The sequence below is a fragment of the Chiloscyllium plagiosum genome, unplaced genomic scaffold, assembly GCF_037043375.1.
Source record: "Chiloscyllium plagiosum isolate Xiang-an unplaced genomic scaffold, Cpla_swu_hap1 HiC_scaffold_32, whole genome shotgun sequence".
In the NCBI taxonomy this organism is placed as follows: domain Eukaryota; kingdom Metazoa; phylum Chordata; class Chondrichthyes; order Orectolobiformes; family Hemiscylliidae; genus Chiloscyllium; species Chiloscyllium plagiosum.
The window spans coordinates 18148241-18174549 of record NW_028270170.1 but is presented as its reverse complement, the minus strand read 5'-3'; the positions used below and the strand labels follow the sequence as shown (position 1 = coordinate 18174549).

The 26309-nt window shown below is 40.7% G+C and overlaps 1 protein-coding gene across 1 annotated transcript in view; it reads left to right on the top strand.

Moving 5' to 3' along the window:
- The window catches only part of aarsd1 (alanyl-tRNA synthetase domain containing 1), a 46982-nt gene extending 40482 nt beyond the window's left edge, over positions 1-6500 (top strand). The window contains exons 10-12 of the mRNA XM_043675003.2: positions 1685-1739; positions 4369-4463; positions 5960-6500. Coding sequence (XP_043530938.2) covers positions 1685-1739; positions 4369-4463; positions 5960-6098 — 289 coding nt within the window. The 3' untranslated portion in view covers positions 6099-6500. The remainder of the gene's footprint in view (positions 1-1684; positions 1740-4368; positions 4464-5959) is intronic.
- The last annotated feature ends 19809 nt before the right edge of the window (positions 6501-26309 follow it).

Sequence of the window (26309 nt, the reverse complement as noted above, 5' to 3'; positions counted from 1 at the left end):
TTAAAGTTGAGAGAAATTCTATTCTGGCCACTCAAAGCCGTGTTAACTCAAGCAGCCTATCCAAGTGAAGTCTTCTGTCAGTATGAAACCAGTATGACAGTTTCTACAGCCTTTTGTCCATTTGAAACCAGATGCCCCACTTTTAATTGACTTTCTTAATGATCGCTAATTTTCTCAGCAATGCTTTTTCAAACAATGTTGTTTTGAAAACCCAAGACATATTTGAAGTTTTAAGTTTCTGTACACTTCTGTTTTGTTCTTCAAACTATGAGTTATTACTGCAGTATAGTCAGAGCTTTAGTTTAAAGGAAAGACTTTTGGCTTGCCTTCATCGATCAGAGCATTGAGTACAGAAGTCAGGATGTCATGTTACAACTGTACAAGGCATTGGTTAAGGCCACATTTGAAGCACTACGTACAATTCCGGTCACCCTGCTATAGGAAGGATGTTATTAAACTGGAAAGGGTTAAGATTTACAAGGATGTTACCAAGACTAGAAGGTTTGAGTTATAAGGAAAGGCTGGATAGGCTGGGAATTTTTCCCTGGAGTGTAAGAGGCTGAGGGGTGACCTTATAGAAGTTCATGAAAGGGCCATAAATAAGGTCCAGAGCTAAGGAATTTTCACGAGGGTAGGGGAGTCCAAAACTAGAGGCATAGGTTTAAGGTGAGAGGAAAAAGATTTGAAAGGGAGTTGAGGGACACCTTTTTCGCACAAAAGGTGGTGTATAAATGGAATGAGCTGCCAGAAGAAGTGGTAGAGCAGGTACAATCAAACATTTAAAATAAATTTGCACAGATACATGGATAGGAAAGGTTTAGAGGAATATGGGCTAAATGCAGGCAATTCAGCTGAGATATCTGGATAGCATGGTGAGTTGGGCCGTAGGGCCAGTTTTCATGCTGTATGACTGTGTGACTCTAAGACTTTTTTATGTAGGACATGTTAAAGTACAATTAATGAAGTATTTTAAAATGTAGCCACTGTTCTTCTCTTAATTAGTTCCTCTACAGCACTGGAACTATATTGTATCTGACCTGGAATGTTTGATGCTGGTACTAGTGCGAATGTGTTGCTGTTCCCAGCAGTGACATGTCCTCAATTTTGAGAGCACAAAATAAGGTTAATAAAACATAACAGAAGTACTTCTATATGTAACAATGTAGCTGTGAGGAAAGATTGGACAGGTTGGGATGTTCCCTTTGGAAGAGAGAAGGCCAAGGAGAAAGTTGATTAAGATGTGCAAAACTGTGAGAAGTCTGGATGAAGCTTTCCTATTTACCTTAGTGGAGAGGTCACTGACTAGGGGGCATATATTTAATGTGGCTGGTGGGGAGGTTAGAAGTGAGAAAATGTAACAAATTTTCACCAAGAGGCTTGGAGGGGTCTGGAGCTCATACCTGAAAGGCTAGTACATGGCAAAACTCTCTACTAATTAAAATAATGTCTGGATATGTTCCTCAAATGGTGGAATGAGAAGGGCTACAGATCAAATTTTGCAAGGTAAGACTGGACTGAGTGACTCAGTTCTTTCAGCTGGACCACATGTGATTGACCAAGTGGCCTTTTTTTGTGCTGTAAAGATTTTAAACTTCCACAGTGGACAACTGCCTATATTCTCATATTGTTTATAATGAACTGCCCTTTCAAAATTTCCACATCTATTTCCATTATTTTCTTTCAGAAAAGATGGGGACAATGAATTTATGAATATTATAGCAAATGAAGTTAGTGCTGAGGTAAGGTAGAGCAACTTTTACTGGTCATTTTAAATGGTGATTTATTTTTGTTTATTCAACAGATTCTTGTTGACTGCATTAGTATCTGATCTTCAATAATGACCTCTTATTCCCACTAATATCTACCATTCTCACCTTTCATATTCATTTTGTCTTATTGCATTGCTGACTCTCCAGGTTTGGTTTTGCTTTGGCCTTTGCTTTCTTTCTGTGTGTGTCTGTCCAACGCCTTTCTTGTTTCTTCTGTTGCGTGAACCATTCCATCACTATCTATGTCACTGAGCTGACTATTCCCACTCTCCTGCTGTGGAGTTGATTGTGGGGCGTGCTGGTGGCCATCAGCGGCAGTGCTGTGCTAGTTCATTGTAGCTCTCTTCCAATGGCATCAAGCATTAGATGTGAAATTCAGATCAGATCAGCAGCCTCAAATCATTAGTTATTTTTGCATGTAATCAGCACAATACAAACCAGAATTTGTCAATTGTTGGAGTTAAATAAACAATCCCATTTGATCAGGCAGCCTGCAGGATTGAATCTTTCCCCCCCAATATCACTATCATGAGTCTTATTGACTTGGCCTTATATTGAGCTTTTCTGACCATATGATACCTCAAGTTGCTGTACCACCAAAGAAAAACCTATGAAGGACACACTGTTGTAATATAGGAAATGCAGCAGCGAAATTGTTCTCAGGAGGCTCCCACAGATAGATATGTGAAAATGACCAACAATCTGTTTTTGTGATGTTGATTTAAGAATAAATATTGGCCAGTACATCAGACAGAACTCCACCATGCCTGTTGGAAAATAGTGCCATGGAATATTTTATGCCTGCCTGAGAGGGTAGATGGAGGGGGGGGGTCTCCATTTAATGTCCAAGTCAAATGATGACACCTCTGACCATGCAACATTTTCTCAGGGTGTCAGCCTCTTTACTGTGTGATCAAATCCAGGAGTGAGACTTGAATCCACAAACTTCTGTCTCAAGTGACGGTTCTACCCACTGAGATCCAGTTCACAGTAGAATAATGTCACACGAGTGGAATCCTTGTTCAGAGCATTGTTTTGAATAAACTTGCAGGCCTTTTCAGCTAATCCCTTCTGTCCTAAAGCTATCCGACCTTGGGTTTTTAACACAATCACAGCAGTTCTACAATATTGAAGTAGACCTCTTCTTTGTACATTAAATACCCATCCAATACCCTCTTGAATGCCTCAATTGCACTCCACCATAGCCACACTCAGGCGATGCATTCCAAACCCTAACTACTCACCTTGTGCAAACGTTTATTTTCTCACCTTGTATTTGCTTGTTTTGCAAATCATTTTAAATCCATGCCTTCTTGTTCACTTTACAAACAGAAAATAGTCTCTCTCTCGAGACAGCTGGCTTATAATTTTGAAAACCTCAGATCTCCTCTCAGCTGCCTTCTCTCCAAGAAAAATAATCCCAATGTCTTCAATCTATCCTCAAAACTAATTTTCTCATTCCTGAAGCCATTCTTGTAAATGGCTTTTGCACTCTCTCCAAAGAATTCACATAATGTGGTAGCCAGATCTGTACATAGTAGTCCAGTTGAGCTCTAAAAACTGTCTTGAACAAGTTCAGCAACACTTCCTTGCTCTTGTGCTCTAAACCCTATTATGAAGCTGTACACTATATGCTTTGTTAACTGCTCCATCCAACTGTCCTGCGAAAATCACTGATCTGTGCACATTTATCCTCTGCTCCTGAAACCCCTTTAGAATTTTACCCCCCTATCATCTATTACCTTTCAATGGTCTTCCTATCGAAGTGCATCACCTCTCACTTCTTTACATTGAATCCTATCTGCCAACTACCCACCCACTCCACTAAACTTTCTATGCCCTTTTGGAGTTCTACACTGTCCTCCTCACAGCCTACATAGAGTCGTAGAGATGAACAGCATGGAAACAGACTCTTCGGTAAAACTCGTCTATGCCAACCAGATCTCCCAATCCAATGTAGTCCGACCTGCCAGCACCTGGCCCATATCCCTTCAAACCCTTCCTATGCATATTATCCAGATGCCTTTTAAATGTTGCAATTGTACTAGCCTCCACAGCTTCCTCTGGCAGCTCATTCCATACACGCACCACCCTCTCAGTGAAAAAGTTGTCCCTTAGGTCATTTTTATATCTTTCCCCTCTCACCCTAAACCTATGGCCTCTAGTTTTGGACTCCCCCACTCCAGGGAAAAGACTTTGTCTATTATCCTATCCATGCCCCTCATGATTTTATAAACCTCTATAAGGTCACCCCTCAGCTTCCGACGCTCCAGGTAAAACAGCCCTAGCATATTCAACCTCTCACTATAGCTCAAATCCTCCAACCCTGGCAACATCCTTGTAAATCTTTTCTGAACCCTTTCAAGTTTCACAACATCTTTCTGATACAGTTTTGTATCATCCGCAAACTTTGAAATTGTTCCCCACAACCCACAATCTAGATCATTGTACCCTGTGCATTAACGTCTAGATCAATAGTGCTGCCAAATTCAAAGGAGAGCCAAGTTTTATTGCCTGGTGCAGATTCTTATTGTCTTGATAAACACAAATAAATGTTAAACATCTTGGAGATCATCTTATGTTTATTGTATTTCCTCAGGTAGTGCTTGCATTTCTTACAGTGGGTGATGAAAAAGGAGCAGGCCTATTCCTATTAACAGGTCAAGTGGATGCTGTCGAAGCGCTAGGTTCAAAGTAAGGTCACATTGTCTAGTTTCTGTAACTGTTCAGACAACTTGTGAAATGCCAACTTCATTGTACCTATGGCTTACGTTTTTTTTAAAGCAATATTGATTGACAATTACAAGATATTTTAAGCCCCTCCTAATATACCAGGACTTTCCAAATTGACTGCAGATTCTGGACGGCCTACTGCGAATCCTCTTGCAAGGATGCCTGCGTTGAAGAAGTTTTCCTCCTCTCTAGCTCCTCTAGCTTATCTCTCCACGCTTCAGGCTCTCTGCCTTTATTCCTGATGAAGGGCTTTTGCCCGAAACGTCGATTTTGCTGAAGTGCCTCGGATGCTGCCTGAACTGCTGTGCTCTTCCAGCACCATTGATCCAGAATCCCTTTTCAAATTGACCCCCAGTGTGGTCAGCCTAAGATTTGGGAACGTTAGCTCCAAGTGCTAACAGCTGCGAGGCTGCTTTAACTTGTGCAGTTTTTAAGTAGTGGGAGTGATCCAGCAATTCAATGTTGTCGGCCTAAATCCAGTGCTAAACAAACTAATGGGAATGTAGGTGCTCTTTACCTGAAAATCCTGAGCATTAAGCAACTTTCCTTCCTGTTGCCCTCATGGGTTTCTTTCACTATCCCCTAGTCATGTTCCCACTGTCACAGATATCCAAATTCCCCACCCCCAGCTGTCGGCCCTTGTCCTGCTCCATAGCTGTGGATGTTTGACATGTTTCAAGCACCAAGATGGGTTCATAATGGGACCATGTTTGGGAGAAAGCACTGTATTATAAAATCTCAGTAAATATTCTGTAAGTGTTAGCAGAGCAGCTGTCTTAGCACTAGGCAGTATTAATATACATAAAGAGAGGATCTATCTGATCCTGGTTTGGAAGAGGGATATGTAATAATATTACCTTCCTGAATAGAACCAAAATCTTAACTTAATCCACCTCCTTTCTGCAACATATTTTGGGCTAATTGTACAACAATACTAATATCATGGGTGTGGTGGATTTTTCTCATTTTACCTTCCCAGTTGAAAGAAGCTGGGATTAGTGAGAACCAAGAAACAAACAGAGGGACATTGTTTTTAATAGATGGAGCAATTCTATAATTCTCTCTGTAATAAAACAAAATTGGTTTCTCCTTATGGTTTCAATTGCATACTAACTTGGCAGCCAATGAATGAGCTTTATCAGTTCTTTGCAGCATTATTGAGGAGAAAATTCTAATTCACTTTTAAATATTCAAACCCCCACCAGGAGAAAGTAAAGTTTCCGCCTCATTCAAGCAACTCTGAAAAAAGGAATTAAATTGAGGGGATGTGGGAGAAGTTTGATAACATGTTTGGTTTGCATTATCAGGCATTGTCTGTCCCATAGGGAGTGAAACAGATGTAATTAATTTCCCTTTGTTAATTGAGCAAAACGAATTGGAAAATACCACAGCTTTAGTAAAATGGGTAAAAGAAAGCGATTTATTGGCTGTCTCTTTTGATTTGTTCTTCAATGCAGGGTTGCTCAAATTCTTGATGGAAAAGGTGCCGGAAAGCGGGGACGTTATCAAGGTAAAGCAAACAAGATGAGCAAACGGCCAGAGGTGGAGGCCCTCCTTTGGCAACACATGAGCACGTTGGACAGAAAAGAGGAATGAAGACACACAGTGAATACTTATGTAAATTTACATGTATAATACCATTTTGTCTTTAAAAAAAACTTCATCTTGACCATTTGCTCTTTCAAATGTAGTCTTACAGTATATCTGTGTCCACCATTACATTTGTGAGTGCAAATGTTGCCAAGGCTGGCTCTGAAGGAAAAGGAGTGAGATCACCTCTTCCAAGGACTGTCATTCCTGTTCCTTGCAATACTGGACACAGCCATGACTCCCTAGTGTTTGCACTATAACTGTGGGGTCAAGGTGAAGTATCAGCACGACAGTCTGAGTGAATGTATGCATGATCACTCCATTTACTACTGAATAGGGTTCAATGCTGGTCTGTACTTGGGGTATATCATATGGTGCACACTATCAATAAAATATTTTGTCTTTTAAGTTGTTTTGAGGCATTTTTCCTTTGTAAAATGTAAGGGAATTATGTTTTCCACAGCAACAGTTTTGTAAACTGTAACAAAATAAAATGTCTTCACAGGAATATTTTTAACTTAGTGTAGCACACTAAGCCACATAAAAACAGGATAACATAAATGACCAAAAGCTTGGGCAGTGGTAGCTTAAAATGAGCAGCTTAGAGAAGGGATGCAAGGTAGAAATGTAGGGAGAATGTTGCAGACTTTAATACTTAAGCAACTGAAGGCATGGCTACCAATGAAAATTAAGTACGTAAGAGAGGCCAGAATTAGAAGAGCATAGATATCTTGGTTAAAAACAGAAATTGCTAAAAAAAAACTCAGCAGGTCTGGCAGCATCTGTGGAAAGAAAGCAGAGTTAACAGTTTGAAAGAAGGGTCACTGGACTCGTCATTGTTAACCCTACTTTCTCTCCCCCGATTTAGGTACAGAAAACTAGCACAACCTGCCTCATAATTCTACATGTCTGTACTACAAACTTACTTCCCAGCTTTTTCCCAGTAACATAATATTACTGAAATTCAGAAATACTTCATTGTTGTTACCATTCATTTATGTTTAAAGAAATATTTCTAACCATTTAGAATTCTATTTGTAAACAGCACCCACTTAAAGGACTGATAAACAGGGTGTCTGTTGAGGATGAAACCAAATATGTGCTGCTTCAGCATTGGGACATCCCCTTGGGCTGACAGTGAAGATTAACACAAGCAATCAACAGGGAAACAAAAAAGCCAGCATATTAGTACTTTAGTGAGTGGGGAGAGGCAAAGCACCAGAACTCCGATATAGAACCAGCATCAGTATTTACTGGAACATACGTCCTTCCAGCTATTTGGGAGTGTTTCTTTCAGTTCCATATCTGAAAAATATACTTGGAGAGTTTACAGAAATATCTTTGGCAGTAGTTAAAGTTGTGAAAGACTAGAACACCATTGGCAGTGGCAGCATATTGCAGCATTTGAAAGATCCTCAATAACATGCAAGAGATTTGGAACATGTAGAGAAGGAGAATCTTTAGAGAGTTATAAGACTCTGGAATTCAAGAGCTTATGGTTGAGGTAGAAACTTATGTCAGCATTCACAATTTGATTGAAGGGTAAAGTGATAAACGGGCAAGCAAATGTCACTAGAAGTATTTGTTTGGATGAAAGACATATGAAAGCAGGGAATGGTTCGCAAGAATGGCCTTTTCCATGTTGTAAACCTCTACGTATTTCTAAGAGCATTTCATTTTCTTTTTAAAGTCCAAATTAAGAACATTTTCAATCCACTTGCTATCTAAAACAGCTTTCTGTGATTTACAGTTCTATTGTTCCTTTCACATTTGTACACCTGGTACAAAGTTGAGTGGTGTTTTGTGTTCCAGTCAAATACATGACCTTTTGGCTTGAGATTGAAAAAAAAACTTTATAGTGAGTCAAAATGGACTTCCATACTTTGATGAATAATATCTCCACAAAGTCCAACAGTTGGTGCACCATAGAATATTCTGTTTTCTGATCTTCAATTAGAGCACTAGGTCATTATATCATGGGGCAAACAACTGGTTCTGTATTTCCAATTAAACAATTGAATAGTAAGTTCTATTCTCTCAACAATAGAATGTAATAAACAATATATTTGAGAACCTTAGAAGAAAGTTATTAATGAATTTGCAATATGCTGAACAGTGCTTGTGTCATCTGTGGAAAACCAATTGGATATCACAATGTTACGTGAAGGTTGGATAAGTGAATATATTCCAAGTGAAGGAATGCAAGATGCTGAGCTGCAATTATTTTTGAATGGATTTAGCTGGTTGATTCACGCTGCAATTTCAAAGGTGGTATTCTATCCCCTCCACCTCCTGAGTGTTGATAATGGAGGATTCAGTAATGGTACTATCATTGAATGTAAAACAAAAATACTTAGATTTTCTCTTGTTTGAGATAGTCATTGCCTGACACTTGTGTGGTTTGCCACTTATCAATCCACATTTGGATGTTAGAACATAGAACTATACAGTGTAGGACACAAATTACTTCATTGAAGAGTTGCAAACGATGTTGAACATTATGCAAGCTGTGAAATTGCTGACATCTGGATCTTATGGAGAGAAGTTAATTGAATGAAGCAGCTGGAGATGATTCTGGTAGACTGCTAACTTGAGAAACTAAGTACCCTGTGGTGTGGTGGTAGTGCCTGGAGCCCTGGTTTCAACTCCCACATCTCTGGAGGTGTGCCATAACATCTTTGAACAGATTGACTGAAATGTTTCTCCCATGAGGATCTCCTGCAGTAACGTCAGAGTGCTAAGATGTCTGAACTCATGCAAATACTGCAGACACTAAGAATCTGAAATAAAATAAAGAATATGCTGGGATTCTCTTCAGGTCAAACAGCAACTGTGCAGACAGAAACCAGGTTGATATTTCAGGTTGATAGCCTGTCATTTGAAGAAAGTATAGGTTAATTTAATATCAAAAGATGATTCTTTTTAAAAAAGTTTTATTTTTAAATTTGACATTTAAGAGTTAAACTATCACCTGAAAGAATATGATGCCACAATTTAGTAGTTAATTTGTAGCACTTGAGAGATTGACTGGTAGCAATTAACAGTTGTCAAGTTGCCAAAAGGACTATTTACAACCAATATCAATGATGAAGGTAGAGACTATGAGTGATGAGTCTAAGTTTGTTGATTGGGGACCCTCTTGTGGTGCAGTGGTAATGTTCCCACCACTAAACCAGCAGGCCCAGGTTTCAGCCCAACCTCCTCCAGAGATCTGCAATAAGGTCTCTGGAAGGGATTGATTAGAAAAATAGTTTTATGTTTGTCGATGTTGCAAAGCTAGTGGGAATGTAAGCTGTGAGGAGGACTCAGCAAGGCTGAAAAATGATACAGATTAAAGGAGCTGTCAACATGATAGTTGATTATGAATAAAATAAGAGAATGTGTAAGGTTATTCATTAAAATAGAAAAAGGAATAATTAATATTCAGAGATACATGGATATACTTGTACAAGGAATTAAAAGCAGGTGTAGCAAGCAAATAAGAAGGCAAAATGATTTGTTATTCTATAATGCAAGGAGAATGGAGCATGAAAATAAAGAGGTCTAGCAATATATCTGAAGTGTGCACTGTACTTCATTTGGAGGCACTATAGCAAAGCTTCACCAGACGTTGAGATAAGAGGCTGAACAAATTGGTTGCATTTTGGTAAAACAAACAAGGGCAGGACTTGTACAATTAATGGTTGGGACCTGGGGTTCACATGCATAATTCTTTGAAATTTGCATCACTGGTAGATAGGGTGGTTAAGAAGGCATTTAGCACACTTGCCTTCATCACTCAGAGTTGAGCGCTGGAGTTGAGATGACATTGAGGTTGTGCAAGACATTGATGAGGCCTCTTTTGAAGTACTGTGCACATTCCTGGTCGTCCTGCTATAGGAAGGATATTGTTAAATTGGAGTGGGTTCAGAAAGATTTACCAGGATATTGCCAGGAATGAAGGGGTTGAGTTTTAAAAATAGGCTGGTATCTTTTTCCACTGGAGCTTAGGAAATTGAGAGGTGACCTTGTAGAGGTATAGATATGGTGAATAGCAAAGGCCTTTTCCATAGGGTTGGGGAGTTCAAAACTAGGGGGGTTATTTTTAAGGTGAGAGGAGAAAGTTTTAAAAATGACATGACTGGCAACTTTTTCCACACAGAGGGTGGTTTGTGCATGGAATGAACTGCCAGAGGAAGTGCTGATGCAGATACAGTTACAACATTTAAAAGACATTTTGATAAGTATATGAAAAGGAAATGTTTATAGGGATATGAGCCAAACGCAGGTAAGTGGGACTAGTTTAGTTTGGGAACATGGTCGGCGAGAACTAATTGGACCGAAGGGTCTGTTTCCATGCGGTATGACTGCTAATTAAAGTAGATAAGACCTTGAAAGGGCCTACAGGGTAAACACGTGTTACTGCTAGATGGAAAATCTTGAACACTGGTACAGGTTTGGGATAAGGGGTCAGAGTCCATGCTGACCAGATATCCTAATCTAGTCTCATTTGCCAGCACTTGGCCCATATCCCTCTAAACCCTTCCTATTCAGATACCCATCCATTTGCCTTTTAAATATTGTAATTGTACCAGCCTCCACCACTTCCTCTAGCAGTTCATTTCATACACACACACTACCCTTTGCGTGAAAGGTTTGCCCCTTATGTCCCTTTTAAATCTTTCCTCTCTCACACTAAACCTATGCCCTCTAGTTCTGGACATCTGCAACCTAGGGAAAAGAACTTGTCTATTTATCCTATCCATGCGCCTCATGATTTTATGAACCTCTATAAGGTCACCCCTTGGCTTCCGATGCCCTAGGGAAAACAGCCCCAACCTATGATCATTTAGGATTAGAGAAATTTTTGATTCAGAAGGTGGTGACACTTCAGTAGATACTGAATGGCATGTCCAATAATAAAAATAACATTTAGACTTTATTAATATTGCTTAAAACAGAAGACTTTATTCCGACTGACTGAGACTGAAATTGCGTCTACTGGATTTATTGAGTACAGGAGTTGGGAGGTCATGTAGTGGCTGTACAGGACATTGTTTAGGCCACTGTTGGAATATTGCATGCAATTCTGGTCTCCTTCCTATCGGAAAGATGTTGTGAAACTTGAAAATGTTCAGAAAAGATTTACAAGGATGTTGCCACGGTTGGAGGATTTGAGCTATAAGGAGAGGCTGAACAGGCTGGGGCTGTTTTCCCTGGAGTGTCGGAGGCTGAGGGGTAATCTTACAGAGGTTTAGAAAATCATGAGGGGCATAGATAGGATAAATAGACAAAGTCTTTTCCCTGGGGTCGGGGAGTCCAGAACTAGAGGTTTAGGGTGAGAGGGGAAAGATATAAAAGAGACCTAAGAGGCAACTTTTTCACGCAGAGGGTAGTACATGTATGGAATGAGCTGCCAAATGAAGTGGTGGAGGCTGGTACAATTGCAACATTTAAAAGGCATTTGGATGGGTATATGAATAGGAAGGATTTGGAGGGATTTGGGCCGGGTGCTGGCAGGTGGGACTAGATTGGGTTGGGATATCTGGTCGACATGGATGGGCTGGACGCAAGAGTCCGTTTCCATGCTGTACATCTCTATGTTTAACTGTAAATTTTAATTTATGACCAGTGATTACAGTGGGGTCTTAACATCTTTTCTATGTACAATTTTGAGGATAAGGATTAACTTAACAGACCCTCACAAGAATGATTCCTCCCTGCCTATGAACAGTTAGCGGGATGATTAGTCTGTCCAACAGGAAGGTTTAATGAACTTGCACAAAAACACAAAACCTTGTGATGCGTGGTAACCACAATTCACTCTGAGTTAAAATCCCACCATTAGACTTGATGGCCATAAAAATGGAGTTTCGTCATGCGGTGAAAGGTTTCTCATCAATCAGTAATTACAGTAAGATCAGGAGAGTAACTTGCCCAGCCAGAATCATGTGGTAGCTACATTGTAACAGCTGCTGCATGTTAAAAGATTCCTCATGCAGGCTATTGTCATTGTCCTCATTCTGAGGGACTATCACAATTCCACAAATATGCAACTTTACAGTGAATGAAGTTATCCTTTAGCACCAGACATGCCCTGCTGCACAGTAGGTCAAGATTCGGACTTGCCATTACGACTTAATGGAATTTGAGTTCCATACTTTCTAACTCAAGTGTGAAAATGTACCCTTAAGTGAAAAGCATCTTCTGAGAACAGCAGGTTCCAGGTGGCAGCCTTTGGGACAGAACAGTAGCCTGCTCCGTTTTGCGGTCTACTTATTTTCTAAACAGAACAATGTCGTCTGATGCAGACTATGAGCAGGCAATGATCCCTTTCAGCAGTAGACTTGGAGGTGCCTGTTTTGGACTGGGGCGGTGTTGTGGTGATTTTTAACTTTCAGCAGTAGGTGGCAGCAATCTCTACTATTTTGTAGTTATGTTATTAGCTGCCCTTTTGGGGGACTCTAGGTTGGTTAAGGTTCAGTAAGTGGTTGTTGCTTGTGCATCCAAATTAATTACTGATTTACATTCCCATACTTGATAACAGCACTGAGTACCTGTAGTATTAAAATGCATTGCTCTCTTGTCTCTATGACTTGGAGGTGCTGGTGTTGGACTGGGGTGTACAAAGTTAAATATCACACAACACCAGGTTATAGTCTAACAGGTTTAATTGGAAGCACTAGCTTTCGGAGCGCTGCTCTTTCATAAGGTGGTTGTGGAGTACACAATTGTAAGACAAAGAATTTATAGCAAATGTTTACAGTGTGAAGTAACTAAAACTATACATTGAAAAATACTTTGATTGTTTGTTAAGTCTCTCATCTGTTAGAATGACCATATTAGTTTCGCTTCTTTCATATATAAATCACAAAACTTTTTTTAAAAGTTACATTCTCAGGTTAACTGTAACAATTGGTGTCAGCCCTGATAATGTGCTGTAGGTGTTAGCCCCCTGTACGCTGCTGTCTGTGCCATAATGTTTAGACTGATTCTAATCTAAAAAATGAATTAACAGAATCTTACATGGATTCATGCAGTTTTTGAGCAAAGTACAATGTAACTCTGCAAGTACAAATTCACCCCACAAACGTGTGTGTGTGTGTGTGTGTGTGTGTGTGTGTGGTGGGGGGAGGGGGGTGTGGTGTAGGGGTTGTGAGGTCTGTGAGAGAGTGTATATGTATGTGTGTGAGCGTAAAGGGGTCTAAGTCTGTGAGACGTTTATTTGGAAGCACAAGCTTTCGGAGCACTGCTCCTTCAGGTGGTTGTTGAGGTTAAGATCATGCTGACAGGAATTTATAGCCAAAGGAGCTGAACGACGACGCCATGTTCTTTGCAGCCTGCAACACATTATTGTTGAGGATGAACGCCTCACCAAGACCTTCCCCGCACCTCCAAACAGATCATGATTGGTAGTAAACTGCCCAACCTTCAGGACAACAACACCATACAATCCTGCCACAGCAGCCGCTGCAAGATGTGTCAGAATATCGACATGAATAACACCATTACGCATGGGGAGACCTCCCACCATGTATGCAGCCAGTACTCCTGTGACTCAGCCAACGTGGTCTATCTTATACGCTGCAGGCAAGGCTGCTCTGAGGCATGAAACATTGGCGAGACCGAGCAGACGCTACAACAACAGATGAATGGATACCGCACAACAATCACCAGGCAGGAATGTTCCCTCCCATCCAGGGAACACTTCAGCAGTTCGGGACATTTGACCCCGGACCTTCAGGTGACCATCCTCCAAGGCAGACTTCGGGACAAGTAACAACACAGAATGGATGAGCAGAAGCTGATAGCAAAGTTCGGTCGCCATGGGAATGGCCTCAACTTGGGTTCATGTCACACTACAGGTGACCCCACTGCACGATACACTCTCTGTCAAACACAAACACACTTACATATTTACACACCCATGTAGACCCTCCCTCATACACAAGGTCTCTCTCATAAGCACACACATACACCCCCTGCACTCACACAGACATATGCACCCTCTCACACTTATGCCATCATGCTCACACACACTTAACCAAGCTTACACACACATATGTAGACATACTCTCACACCGACATGCACACACTCACATGCACACTCAATCTGTCACTCCTAAGTGTGCATACATATAAGTTTATGGGTTGAATTTGTTTTTGCAGAATTACATGACATTTTATTTTGGTCAAAATCTGCATGAATCCTTGTAAATCTATACAGAGTGTTTGTCAGTCTGACACAGCATTGGGACATAGACAGATTTCACACCTATTGTTTAAAAAGCTGAGCTGTCTTGAGATTTTTAATTTTAAAAGAAGTTCTGGGATTTACATATCAAAGAACAGAAACCAGCATATACCATTATAAAAGATGAAAGTTTTAATCTTAGATTGTTTACGATGTCACATCTCCATGATCCTGGACTCCTTTGGCTATAAATTCTGTGAGCATGATCTTAACCTCCACAACCACCTGATGAAGGAGCAATGCTCCGATAGCGAGTGTTTCCAAATAAACCAGTTAGACTATAACCTGGTGTTGTGTGATTTTTAACTTTGCTCCTGTCTTTGAAATTCTGCATTGAGGAGACAGCACTACTGCTGAATTACTTTACCTTCCTATTAACCAACTTCTGATGTTTTGTTCTTTTAGCTAGCGTAGATCGTTCCTTAACTGAGAATCAATGTGCTGTTGAGTCTAAGCTATACAAAACTTGCATTTAGTATTTGCATTTATATTTGAATATCCTATTGACATTGTCACATGCTCTTAGAACTGAACCGAAAAAAAATTGTGGTTGTTAACAGGTCACAATACAACCCTGAATTTTTTTTGTGCATGCACTGCGTGTATTGACAGGATCTGTACATATTAGATGTTTTATACAAGTTAATTCATGATAGTGAGTATGTGAGGATTTGAGCCTGCACCACTGTTTAATAACACTGTAGCTGATCAGATTGTAATCTTCAATGCCATTTTCTCACCTACCCTGCCCTCACCTACTACCTAACCTTTCATTCTCTTGATTCCTTAAAATCTATCCATCTCTGCCTTAAAAATATTCAAAGACTTTTTGTCAAAAGGCTGTGGAACAGAGTTATGAAGACTGATGACCCTCAGAAAGAAGATATCTCCTTTTTGTTGTCTTGTATGGACAACACCTTATTTTTAAACAGACCACTGTTTTCTAAATTCTCACACAAGAGAAAACACCCTTTCCACAACTCCCCTGTCAAGTTCCTTCAAGATGTTATAAATTTCAATCAAGTCACCTCTCACTCTCCTAAACTCCAGAGATACAAACCTAGCCTGTCCAACCTTTCTTGCTAATGCTCAGCATAACTGAAACATAATCTCCCCAGTTTTGTGTTCAATTCCCTTGCAATAAGCATTCACATTATTTTAGCCTTTCTAATTACTTGCTAGACATCCATAATAACCTTTTGTGACTCACGCACTAGGACACCCAGTTAGCCAGTGGTAAATATGGACTAAGAAATTTTAACTTTCATCATTTGATTGTTATACCTTTCATGAACTAAAATGGTCTATGGGCAGCATTGTGGCTCAGTGGTTAGAATTGCTGCCTCACAGGGACCCGGGTTCGATTCCTATCTTGGGCAACTGTTTGTGTGGAGTTTGCACATTCTCCCTGTGTCTGCGTGGATTTCCTCTGGGTGCTCTGGTTTCCTCCCACAGTCCAAAGATGTGCAGGTTAAGTGCATTGGTCATGCTAAATTGCCCATAGTGTTAGGTGCATTAGTCAGGGTAGGGGAATGGGTCTGGGTGGGTTACTTTTCGGAGGGTCGGTGTGGACTTGTTGGGCCAAATGGCCTGTTTCCATACTGTAGGGTATCTTATCTAAAGAAAAGGCCAAATTGTGATCTAAAATGGATGTGCAATCACCTGGCCACAGAATGAGGAATGCACAGATGACCATTGTAGAATAAATTAAACTACTTGGACTGGAATTGCCATTTTATCTAAAGACATTGAAACTAGATAACTGAATCAACATTAAGAAATTCACATAATCTGATTTAATTCACAACTGTATGATAAGTGTACATATTGGAAAATGAAAGGCTTGTTTGCCAGATAGCCAACTTGGAAGACAATGGAGCCAGACTTGAAAATGCAAACCTTATTTCAGTACCAATTTATGAGCAGCAGGGCGGAGAAAAGAAAAATTAATTTGTGACTACAGTAGTTGGAAGTCTCTCTCTCTCTCTCTCGCTCTCTCTTTCTGTCTCTCAGCTGCTCCAAAAGCAAAACTGATAATAAAAGCAGATTGGGGGAACAACTGTTCATCAAGATCGCAAAGATGTCTCTGAACTTTACTAATGTGAAGGGTTAGGATCAACGAGGTAAAAACAATGACTGCAGATGCTGGAAACCAGATTCTGGAGCAGTGGTGCTGGAAGAGCACATCAATTCAGGCACCATCCGACGAGCAGCAAAATCGACGTTTTGGGCAAAAGCCCTTCATCAGGAATGAAGGCAGAGAGCCTGAAGCGTGGAGAGATAAGCTAGAGGAGGGTGGGGGTGGGGAGAAAGTAGCATAGAGTACAATAGGTGAGTGGGGGAGGAGATGAAGGTGATAGGTCAGGGAGGAGAGGGTGGAGTGGATAGGTGGAAAAGAAGCTAGGCAGGTCGGACAAGTCCGGATAGGTCAAGGGGACAGTGCGGGCTGGAAGTTTGAAACTAGGATGAGGTGGGGGAAGGGGAAATGAGGAAGCTGTTGAAGTCCACATTGATGCCCTGGGGTTGAAGTGTTCCGAGGTGGAAGATGAGGCGTTCTTCCTCCAGGCATCTGGTGGTGAGGGAGCGGCGGTGAAGGAGGCCCAGGACCTCCATGTCCTCGGCAGAGTGGGAGGGGGAGTTGAAATGTTGGGCCGCAGGACGGTTTGGTTGATTGGTGCAGGTGTCTCGGAGATGTTCCCTAAAGCGCTCTGCTAGGAGGCGCCCAATCTCCCCAATGTAGAGGAGACCGCATCGGGAGCAACGGATACAATAAATGATATTAGTGGATGTGCAGGTCGAACTGCCCATTTCTCTGAACTCTAATCTTGCTCAGTTGCATTCAGCAAATCCTGCTTCTTTCACTCACTGTACTGAATTGCTCTTATAATGCTTCTTACAAGCCCTGTCCCATGATTCCCAAGATTTTACTGTGAAGGGTGCCAATCAACAATTAAACACCTGTGGTCTCAGGTTAAAAATCTAATACCTCAAGGATTCTGATGACGTTTAAAGTGCATAATCTTTATTTTTCTTGTCTATATTGGACACTTTCTCCTTTTTAAACTTATTATTACCTGCATTAAGGTCTAGGTCCTTTGTATGTTTTGAGGGGGTTTGTTCTGGTCCATAACAGTCTACAGATGGCTTGCTTCACCAAGCTCGAACTGCCCATTTCTCTGAACTCTAATCTTGCTCAGTTGCATTCAGCAAATCCTGCTTCTTTCACTCACTGTACTGAATTGCTCTTATAATGCTTCTTACAAGTCCTGTCCCATGATTCCCAAGATTTTGTTTTCTGAGCCTTAGCCCCAATACCTAGCTGTACCTATTAACCATGAAACATTTCCTGAGTCTGAACTGCACAAGGCTATCAAACAGCTTGAGGGACTTCTTCTTAAGCCCCTATGCCTAGAACCAGGGTCTTCAATCATTCTCACAGTGGCATAGGTAACAGCAGTCTTCACACATGGAGCCTCACTCTCTCTCTCCATCTCTCGTTCTATGTTACTGAGACTAACTAACTCTAACCCTTAAGCTGCTCTTCAGTCACTTATTGAAATCCTCACAAACTGCTATTGTTAAGCAGATATTAATGTAAATAATATTGGAACACCAAGTTTCCTGAATGTCACGAATGTTAACACTTGCTGATCCACTCAGAACAAATGGGCACAAGATGAAATGGACCTCGTCATCACAATATCAGTGTGTAAGGTGCATTTAAGACCTAGCAGCAAATATTTTCACCGAGATAATGCTTCTTACAGTGCATGCACATCCCACATGCTTACAGTCTGCTCACAGCATGTTGGACTGTTATCTATTGCACAATGTTGAGCTTGTTCACCAAATCCAGTTTGTCTAATTAACTGTAGTGAATCATTTTCCAAGAAGTGATAGTGCTTTTGAGATTTCCATTCCAGACCATGCTTTTCAGCTCCTGCACTTGAAATCAGTGCAGGAAAAAAATAATCTTTTTTATGTTGACTGTCCCTCTGTCAACAGATTGCTTCTCTGAAATCTTGACTGAAATTTCCTCCAATTGGGAATTATCGTCCCACCATAAATTCTGTTCACTGACCTCAAATTCCACTTCCTTCGTTGCCCACTGACTTGGACTCAACCAATTCTTAATTCAGTCTGAGTCACAGACTCAATATCCTCTTGACCAAAACTGCTTAATTCCTCAAATTATCAATCCCTATGTCTACCTCAGCTTGTCAGAGGCTGAAATGCTCATCCGCGCTTTCTTTGTTAACGCTGTACAAATTGTATAAGAGAAGGACACTATGAAATGATTTGGAATTGCAATGCAGTTAGGGTTCAGACGAGAGAAATATAAAGGATAGATTGCGAGTTATGTGCAAAGTAAGATGATAAGAGTACTTAACAACTGAAGTTACAACACTGATTTCAAGTGCAGGAGCTGAAAAGCATGGTCTGGAATGGAAATCTCAAAAGCACTATCACTTCTTGGAAAATGATTCACTACAGTTAATTAGACAAACTGGATTTGGTGAACAAGCTCAACATTGTGCAATAGATAACAGTCCAACATGCTGTGAGCAGACTGTAAGCATGTGGGATGTGCATGCACTGTACGCCTGTACAGTTTATGTGCTCCTTTCAATTTGTATTCTTGTGGACTGAGGCCAGAATATCATGATCTAGGATAAACTTCTAATTTATCAAAGAATTCACTCACCAAGTGAATCTCCTATCTTGTTTGCACCAAAGAAAAATCACTGCTGACAAAAAACATTACAAATGCTGGTCATCTGAAATAAAAAGTAAAAGTGCAAGAAATATGAAACATGCAAATATCTGAAAGAGAAAGGAAATATCAGTTTCTTGCATCTGGAAACTTTGGGTTGTCTTTTAGTCTTTAGGCTTGCTGCGAGTTTTCATAATTTTTTGTTATTATTTCAAATAATGTAACTACTTTTTCTCCCAGGCTTAGATGAAATAGAACATTCTTCTAAATTTATTTATGTAGGCTTTGCTGGTTAGGCCAGCAAGTCATATGAAATGTGGTATCACATATTTTGAGGTTCATATAAAATGTTAGGACTAGTTGCAAACCATTTTAAATGTTAGGGCTTCCTGCGAATCATACAAAATCATCCCTAGCTGACAGAAAGTCAACTCTTATTGTGGGTCTGGAATCACATGTAGGCCAGACCAGGTAAGGATGGCAGACTTCTTTCCCTAAAGGAAATTAACAAATCCCAGATGGTTTTTGTAACAATTGAATCTACTTACATGGTCACCACCAGGCAATTTTATTCAACTTTCACCATCTGCTCCAGTGGGATTTGAAGCCATGACCCCCAGAACATTTGCCGGAAGGTCTGGATTACTAGTCGCACAACAATCAATAGACAGGAGTGTTCCCTCCCAGTTGGGAAACACTTCAGCGGTCCAGGACATTCAACTTCGGACCTTCGGGTGACCATCCTCCAAGGCAGACTTCGGGACAGGCAGCAGCGAAAGGTGGCTGAGCAGAGGCTGATAGCTAAGTTCCGTACCCGTAGGGAGGGCCTCAACCAGGACCTTGGGTTCATGTCACATTACAGGTGACCACCATTACACTATACACACACAGAGACACTCACACACACCCTTACAGACACACACACACTCCCTCACTAACACATGCATCCTCTCAGAGACTTAGACCAGTCTACACTCATGCACACACAAATACACTCTCTCTCACAGACACTCACAACCCCCCACCCCAGACATACACACACACACGGCCACACTCACACATGCACTCCCTCACAGACTTAAGACACCCTACACTCACATACACACATATACGCTCTCACTCACACTCACAACTCCCCAACCCAGACAGACAGACACACACACAAAGATGCACATGCACACATATACATATACGTTTGTGGGGTGAATTTGCACTTGCAGAGTTACATTGTACTTTGCTCAAAAGCTGCATGAATTCATGTAAAACTCTGTCATCTCACTTTTTAGGTTACAATCAGTCTAAACTTATAGCACAGACAGGGAACACATTGGGCTAACACCTTCAACATATTGTCTAGCTAACACCAATTGTTACAGTTAACCTGAGAATGCAACGTTTTTAAAAAAAAGTTTTATGATTTACACATGAAAGAAGTGAAACTATCATGGTATTCGAACAGATGAAAGACTTAACAAACAATCAAGGTATTTTTCAATGTATAATTGCAGTTACATCACACTGTAAACTTCTGCTATAAATTCTGTGTCTTACAATTGTGTCCTCCACAACCACCTGATGAAGGAGCGGCGCTCCAAAAGCTAGTGCTTCCAATTAAACCTGTTGGACTATAACCTGGTGTGTGTGATCTTTAACTTTGTACACCCCAGTCTAACACCGGCATCTCCAAATCATAGTCTAGAGATATTATTGCCGTCACCACTTCCCAGAAATATAAACAATGCTCACTGAGTTAAGTACAGGGGGTCCTCAATTTACACACCTGACTTACCAACAATTGGATTCACAATCGGGATCCCATACATAGAGGTGTATTAATATTAACTTTAAAGATCTGACATGTACTTTTGTCTCTTGGGGATGGGATCTCCTTGGTGTTTTCTTTCAGTTGCCTGTGCTCAATTCAGAATATTAAGCCTGGAACTGCCCCCTCCCTTTCCATGGCTAAAAGATTCTGACGGATGCAATTTAGAAATTTGTTCCTTCTCTACGCACACCATCCCAGACATTATTTGGGTAATTAAAATCTATTACTTTAACCCCTGAGATTTGATTATATATTTGATCCTCTACCTCTCCATGATAGTCTGCAGGTGCATGTTACCTACACATTGATGTGTTTACCATATTGTGTTTTTTACTTCTATATAGCCAAATTTGATGACCCTTCCAAGATATCATCCTTCCTTACTGTTATAATTAATTCTTTGATCGGTATTGCAAACCTCCTCCCTCCCTTTTCCATTCCCTCTCTCTCTATCTTATCTGAATACCTTATAACCAGAAATATTCAGCTTCCAATCCTTCCCATCATTCAGCCAAGTCTCAGTCAGAGATATATCATACTCGCACATGGCTCAGCTTGTCTATCTTATTCTGGGGTAGACCATTTAGGACAGAGATGAGGAGAAACTTCTTCACCCAGAGAGTAGTGGCTGTGTGGAATACTCTGCCCCAGAGGGCAGTGGAGGCCCAGTCTCTGGATTCATTTAAGAAAGAGTTGGATAGAGATCTCAAGGATAGTGGAATCAAGGGTTATGGAGATAAAGCAGGAACAGGATACTGATTAAGGATGATCAGCCATGATCATATTGAATGGTAGTGCAGGCTCAAAGGGCAGAATGGCCTACTCCTGCAGCTATTGTCTATTGTCTATTGTCAGCCTCCTTGCATTTAATTATACTATAGTTAGCCTTATTTAACTCACTTCTTGCTTATCTTGCCTATGTTTCCTTTGTATTCCAAACTTACTCATGTTTTAACTTCTAATTCCACTTCAGCCTCTCTCTCCTCTGAAGTGTCAGGATCCAATCCCTACCCCTACCAATCCAATTTAAATCCATTCCAACAGCATGAGCAAACCTCCCCATGAGAATGTTGGTCGCGTTCCTGTTCACATGCAGCCTGCCAACTTGTACAGTTCCCACCTCCTCCAGAAACCATCCCAATGCCTCAGAACTCTAAAAACCTTCCTCCTGCACTCTCTCTCCTGCCATGCATTCATTTGCTCTATCCTTCTTTTTCTATACTCATTGCTGTGTGACACAGGGTGAAATCCAGACATTTGGATGTTTGAAGTCCTCCTTTTCAATTTCCTATCTAACTTGCTGACATCTGCTTACAGAATCTTGTTCCTGGTTATTGGTCCCAATATGGACCATGGCCTCTGGTTGTTAAGCCCCTCATTCCAGAATATTGTGCAGCTGTTCCAGGATATCCTTTACCCTGGCACCCGGGAGGCAATGTATCATTCTGGAATTACATCTGCTACTGCAGAACTGCCTATTAATTCCCTAATACTATGCCTTCCTACACTATAACACCCCCACCTCATGCCAAGCTAATGCCACAGTGCCCTGGTCTTGACTGGCATCCAGAGAGGAGCCAGCATTCTGAGCAGACGTTAGTCTATCTATTTCTGGAACATCTTCTGTTGCTGCTGTTGCCAATTTCCACGCAAGTATGACTTCATCTGAAAATTGGGAAGCTATTGCCCATTCTGTCTGTTTTCCACTCCTGTGACATTGCCAGATCTGCTGAGTGTTCCCAGCTTCCACGAATTGGAGTTAATTGCTTTTTACTTTGGAACTACATTAGATGGTTAAGTTGTTATCAAGATTGTGAGTTCAAAATAATAAACTGAGTTGTATTTTCTCAGAAGCTACCAATAATGCAAATCAAGATTCGTTTCTATGTTTGGAAGTACTTACTTAAGCTAACAGGGACTTTTAAAAAAACAATCGTTGCAAACACTAGACTTATATTTGTGTTGCAAGTGCTTGTTCAAGTGCTATATTTCTGTTGGAGATGTTTAATATACTTTTTGCAATTTATCAGGTGTTGCATTGATTTGGAACAGGAGAAACTCGAAATAATACCTGGAGTTCTTCTGTTCAGTAAGGCCTTCCTGAATGCAGAGTGACAGACCTTTTCCCATAGAGAGTGAGGGAATATTAAAGGGAAGAAACTTCAATTGCTTAATTGTACTTCCTGGTATTAAAAAGAGCAGGGAACTGGTGACCAGGTTACTCCATTAGTTGAGTTTGATGTGTTCATAGACTCAACTAAACTGCTTTTTGTAAAGTTGACATACTTAGAAAACGATAAGAACTAAATTATGACAAAGTGGGCAAATACATAATTCTGGAGAATTCTTCTTACCTTGGGCAAATGCTTCTAAAATAAAACACTGGGCATGTGTGTCTAGTTAAAAAGCAACAAGAAAGAATAATTGGTTAATGTTTGAGCCTTGTCAGAGCCTTCATCTAGACTGATTGTACTCCCTGGAAAATGTGGGGACTGCAGATGCTGGAGATCAGGGTTGAGAGAGTGGTGCTTGGAAAGCACAGCAGGTCAGGCAGCTTCCTGATGAAGGGCTTATGCCCGAAACATTGATTCTCCTGCTCCTCGGATGCAGCCTGACCTGCTGTACTTTTCCAACACCACACTCTCGACTCTGAATATACTCCCTTATTGTTTACAGCTGTCAGTTACATAGCAGATAGCACTGGCCTCACTGCATAATGGAAAAAGAACCCAGCAATGCCGGAATCAGATTTTCAAAGTGCAATCAACTCAAGAATGTGGAGCATACCAGAGGGAAGTCAAAATTAGATTTTGAAATAAGTATTTTCGCTGCAGCAGGCCTTGTAAAAAAAGAAGCAGAGTTATAAAGAAACCCAATTGTTATTAACATAGCTATCTCTCTTTCATTCAGTTGGTGGTGCTGGTCAATAGATTTATTTCGTTCATTCATAGAATGTGGGCATTGCTGGCTCAGACAGCATTTATTGCTCAGTGGGCAATTAAGCATGAACCACAATGCTGTGAGTCTGGAGGCATTTGCCAGCCAGAACAAATAAAGGTGGCAAATTTCCTACCAAAAGTAAATCAGACGGGTTTTTAAATGCCAGTTCACATGAGTTACGTGGTCACCCATTAGATCAGCTTTTTAATGGACTCAAATTTCAACATCTTCAATTGTGCGATTGAACTCATTTCTGCAAAATGCTTGGCTGGAACTCTTGATTATTAATATCATGACAATGTTACAATCCCCAATGAACCTCAAGCCTTAAGCATGTCACCTGCAATTCATGAGAGTCCCATTGTTTTTGTTGTAGGTGCTACACCCAATCCTAATATCACTGATCTGGTAGCTCAGGTGAACATCAAAGGTACAGTTTGAAGAATGCCAGTGAATTCCTTCATTGTTAAAGTTAACTTTCCCTCTCTACCAATTTGGCAGATTGTAGGCTGTTGAGTCTATTATACCATTTCAAATAATAATGATTGATCAATATCATTTATCCACACCATCGCCATAACCCTTTATGCTATTGCTAAGCAACCTTTACTTTAAATATACTCAAAGACTGAGCTTCCACAGCCCACTGCATTGAGAATTCCAATGATTCACCAATCTGAGTAAAACAAAACATTTTCTTCATCTCGCCCCTAAATGTCAGTTCCCTTGTTTTTAAATTATGACCCCTAGTTCTAGATTCTCCAACTAGGGGATGCATCTTTCCTGCAACTAACCTGTCTAACCCTTCACATGTTTTGTAGGTTTTAGTGAGATCATCTCTAGAAATTACAAGCCAGTTTTTCCAGTCTCTCTTTTCATAGGACAGTCCTACCATGCCAGCCACAAGTCTGGTGAATCTTTAATGCACATCCTGTATGGTAATATTATCTTTCCTCAGAGAAGGAGACCAAAACTTCAGGTACAGACTAACCAAGCTCCTACTAATATGAAGAAAGACTTCACTATTCTTGTACTTAAATCTTCTTGTGTTAAAAGCTTTCTAATAACTTGCTGCACCTACATGTTAGCCGTGACTTATTGACAAAGATAGATAAATCCCATTTACACAGCTACACTTTCTAACCTCTCATCATTTAAGAAATATCTTGCACATCTGTTCCTCCTACATAATTGGATAACCTCATATCTTTCCATGTTAAGTTGCATCTGACATGTTCTTGACCAATCAGGAAGCCTGTCAAAATCCTACTGAAAACATTTTACATTTTCCTCGCAACATTTATTCCTGCTTAAATTTGGTCCCTATTTCCAAATCATTGTGAATAGCTGGGGCCAATTACTGAGACGTGTAGTATCTCACAGGCGATCGTCTGCCACCACGAAAATGAGCCATTTATACCTACTCATTTTTCTATCTGTTAGTCAATCATTAATTCAAACCAATAGAATCATAGAGTCACAGAGATGTACAGCATGGAAACAGACTCTTCCGTCCAACCCGTCCATGCCGACCAGATATCCCAACCCAATCTAGTCCCACCTGCCAGCACCCGGCCCATATCCCTCCAAACCCTTCCTATTCATATACCCATCCATATGCCTCTTAAATGTTGCAATTGTACCGGCCTCCACCACATCCTCTGGCAGCTCATTCCATACACGTACCACACTCTGCATGAAAATGTTGTCCCTTAGGTCTCTTTTATATCTTACCCCTCTCACCCTAAACCTATGTCCTCTAGTTCTGGATCCCAGGGAAAAGATTTTGTCCATTTATCCTATCCATGCCCCTCATAATTTTGTAAATCTCTATAAGGTCACCACTCAGCCTCCGACGTTCCAGGGAAAACAACCCTGGCAACATCCTTGTAAATCTTTTCTGAACCCTTTCAAGTTTCACAACATCTTTCCGATAGGAAGGAGACCAGAATTGCACGCAATATTCCAACAGTGGCCTAACCAATGTCCTGTACAGCTGCAACATGACCTCCCAACTCTTGTACTCAATACTCTGACCAATAAAGGAAAGTATACCAAACGCCTCCTTCACTATCCTATCTACCTGCGACTCCACTTTCAAGGAGCTATGAACCTGCACTCTTAGTTCTGCAACACTCCCTAGGACCTTACCATTAAGTGTATAAGTTCCTGCTAAGATTCGCTTTCCCAAAATGCAGCACCTCGCATTTATCTGAATAAAACTCCATCTGCCACTTCTCAGAACATTGGCCCATCTAGTCCAGATCCTGTTGTAATCTGAGGTAACTCTCTTCGCTGTCCACTACACCTCCAATTTTGGTGTCATCTGCAAACTTACTAACTGTACTTCTTATGCTTGCATCCAAATCATTTATGTAAATTACAAAAAGTAAAGGACCCATCACCGATCCTTGTGGCACTCCACTGGTCACAGGCCTCTAGTCTGAAAAACAATCCTCCACCACCACCCTCTGTCTTCTACCTTTGAGCCAGTTCTGTATCCAA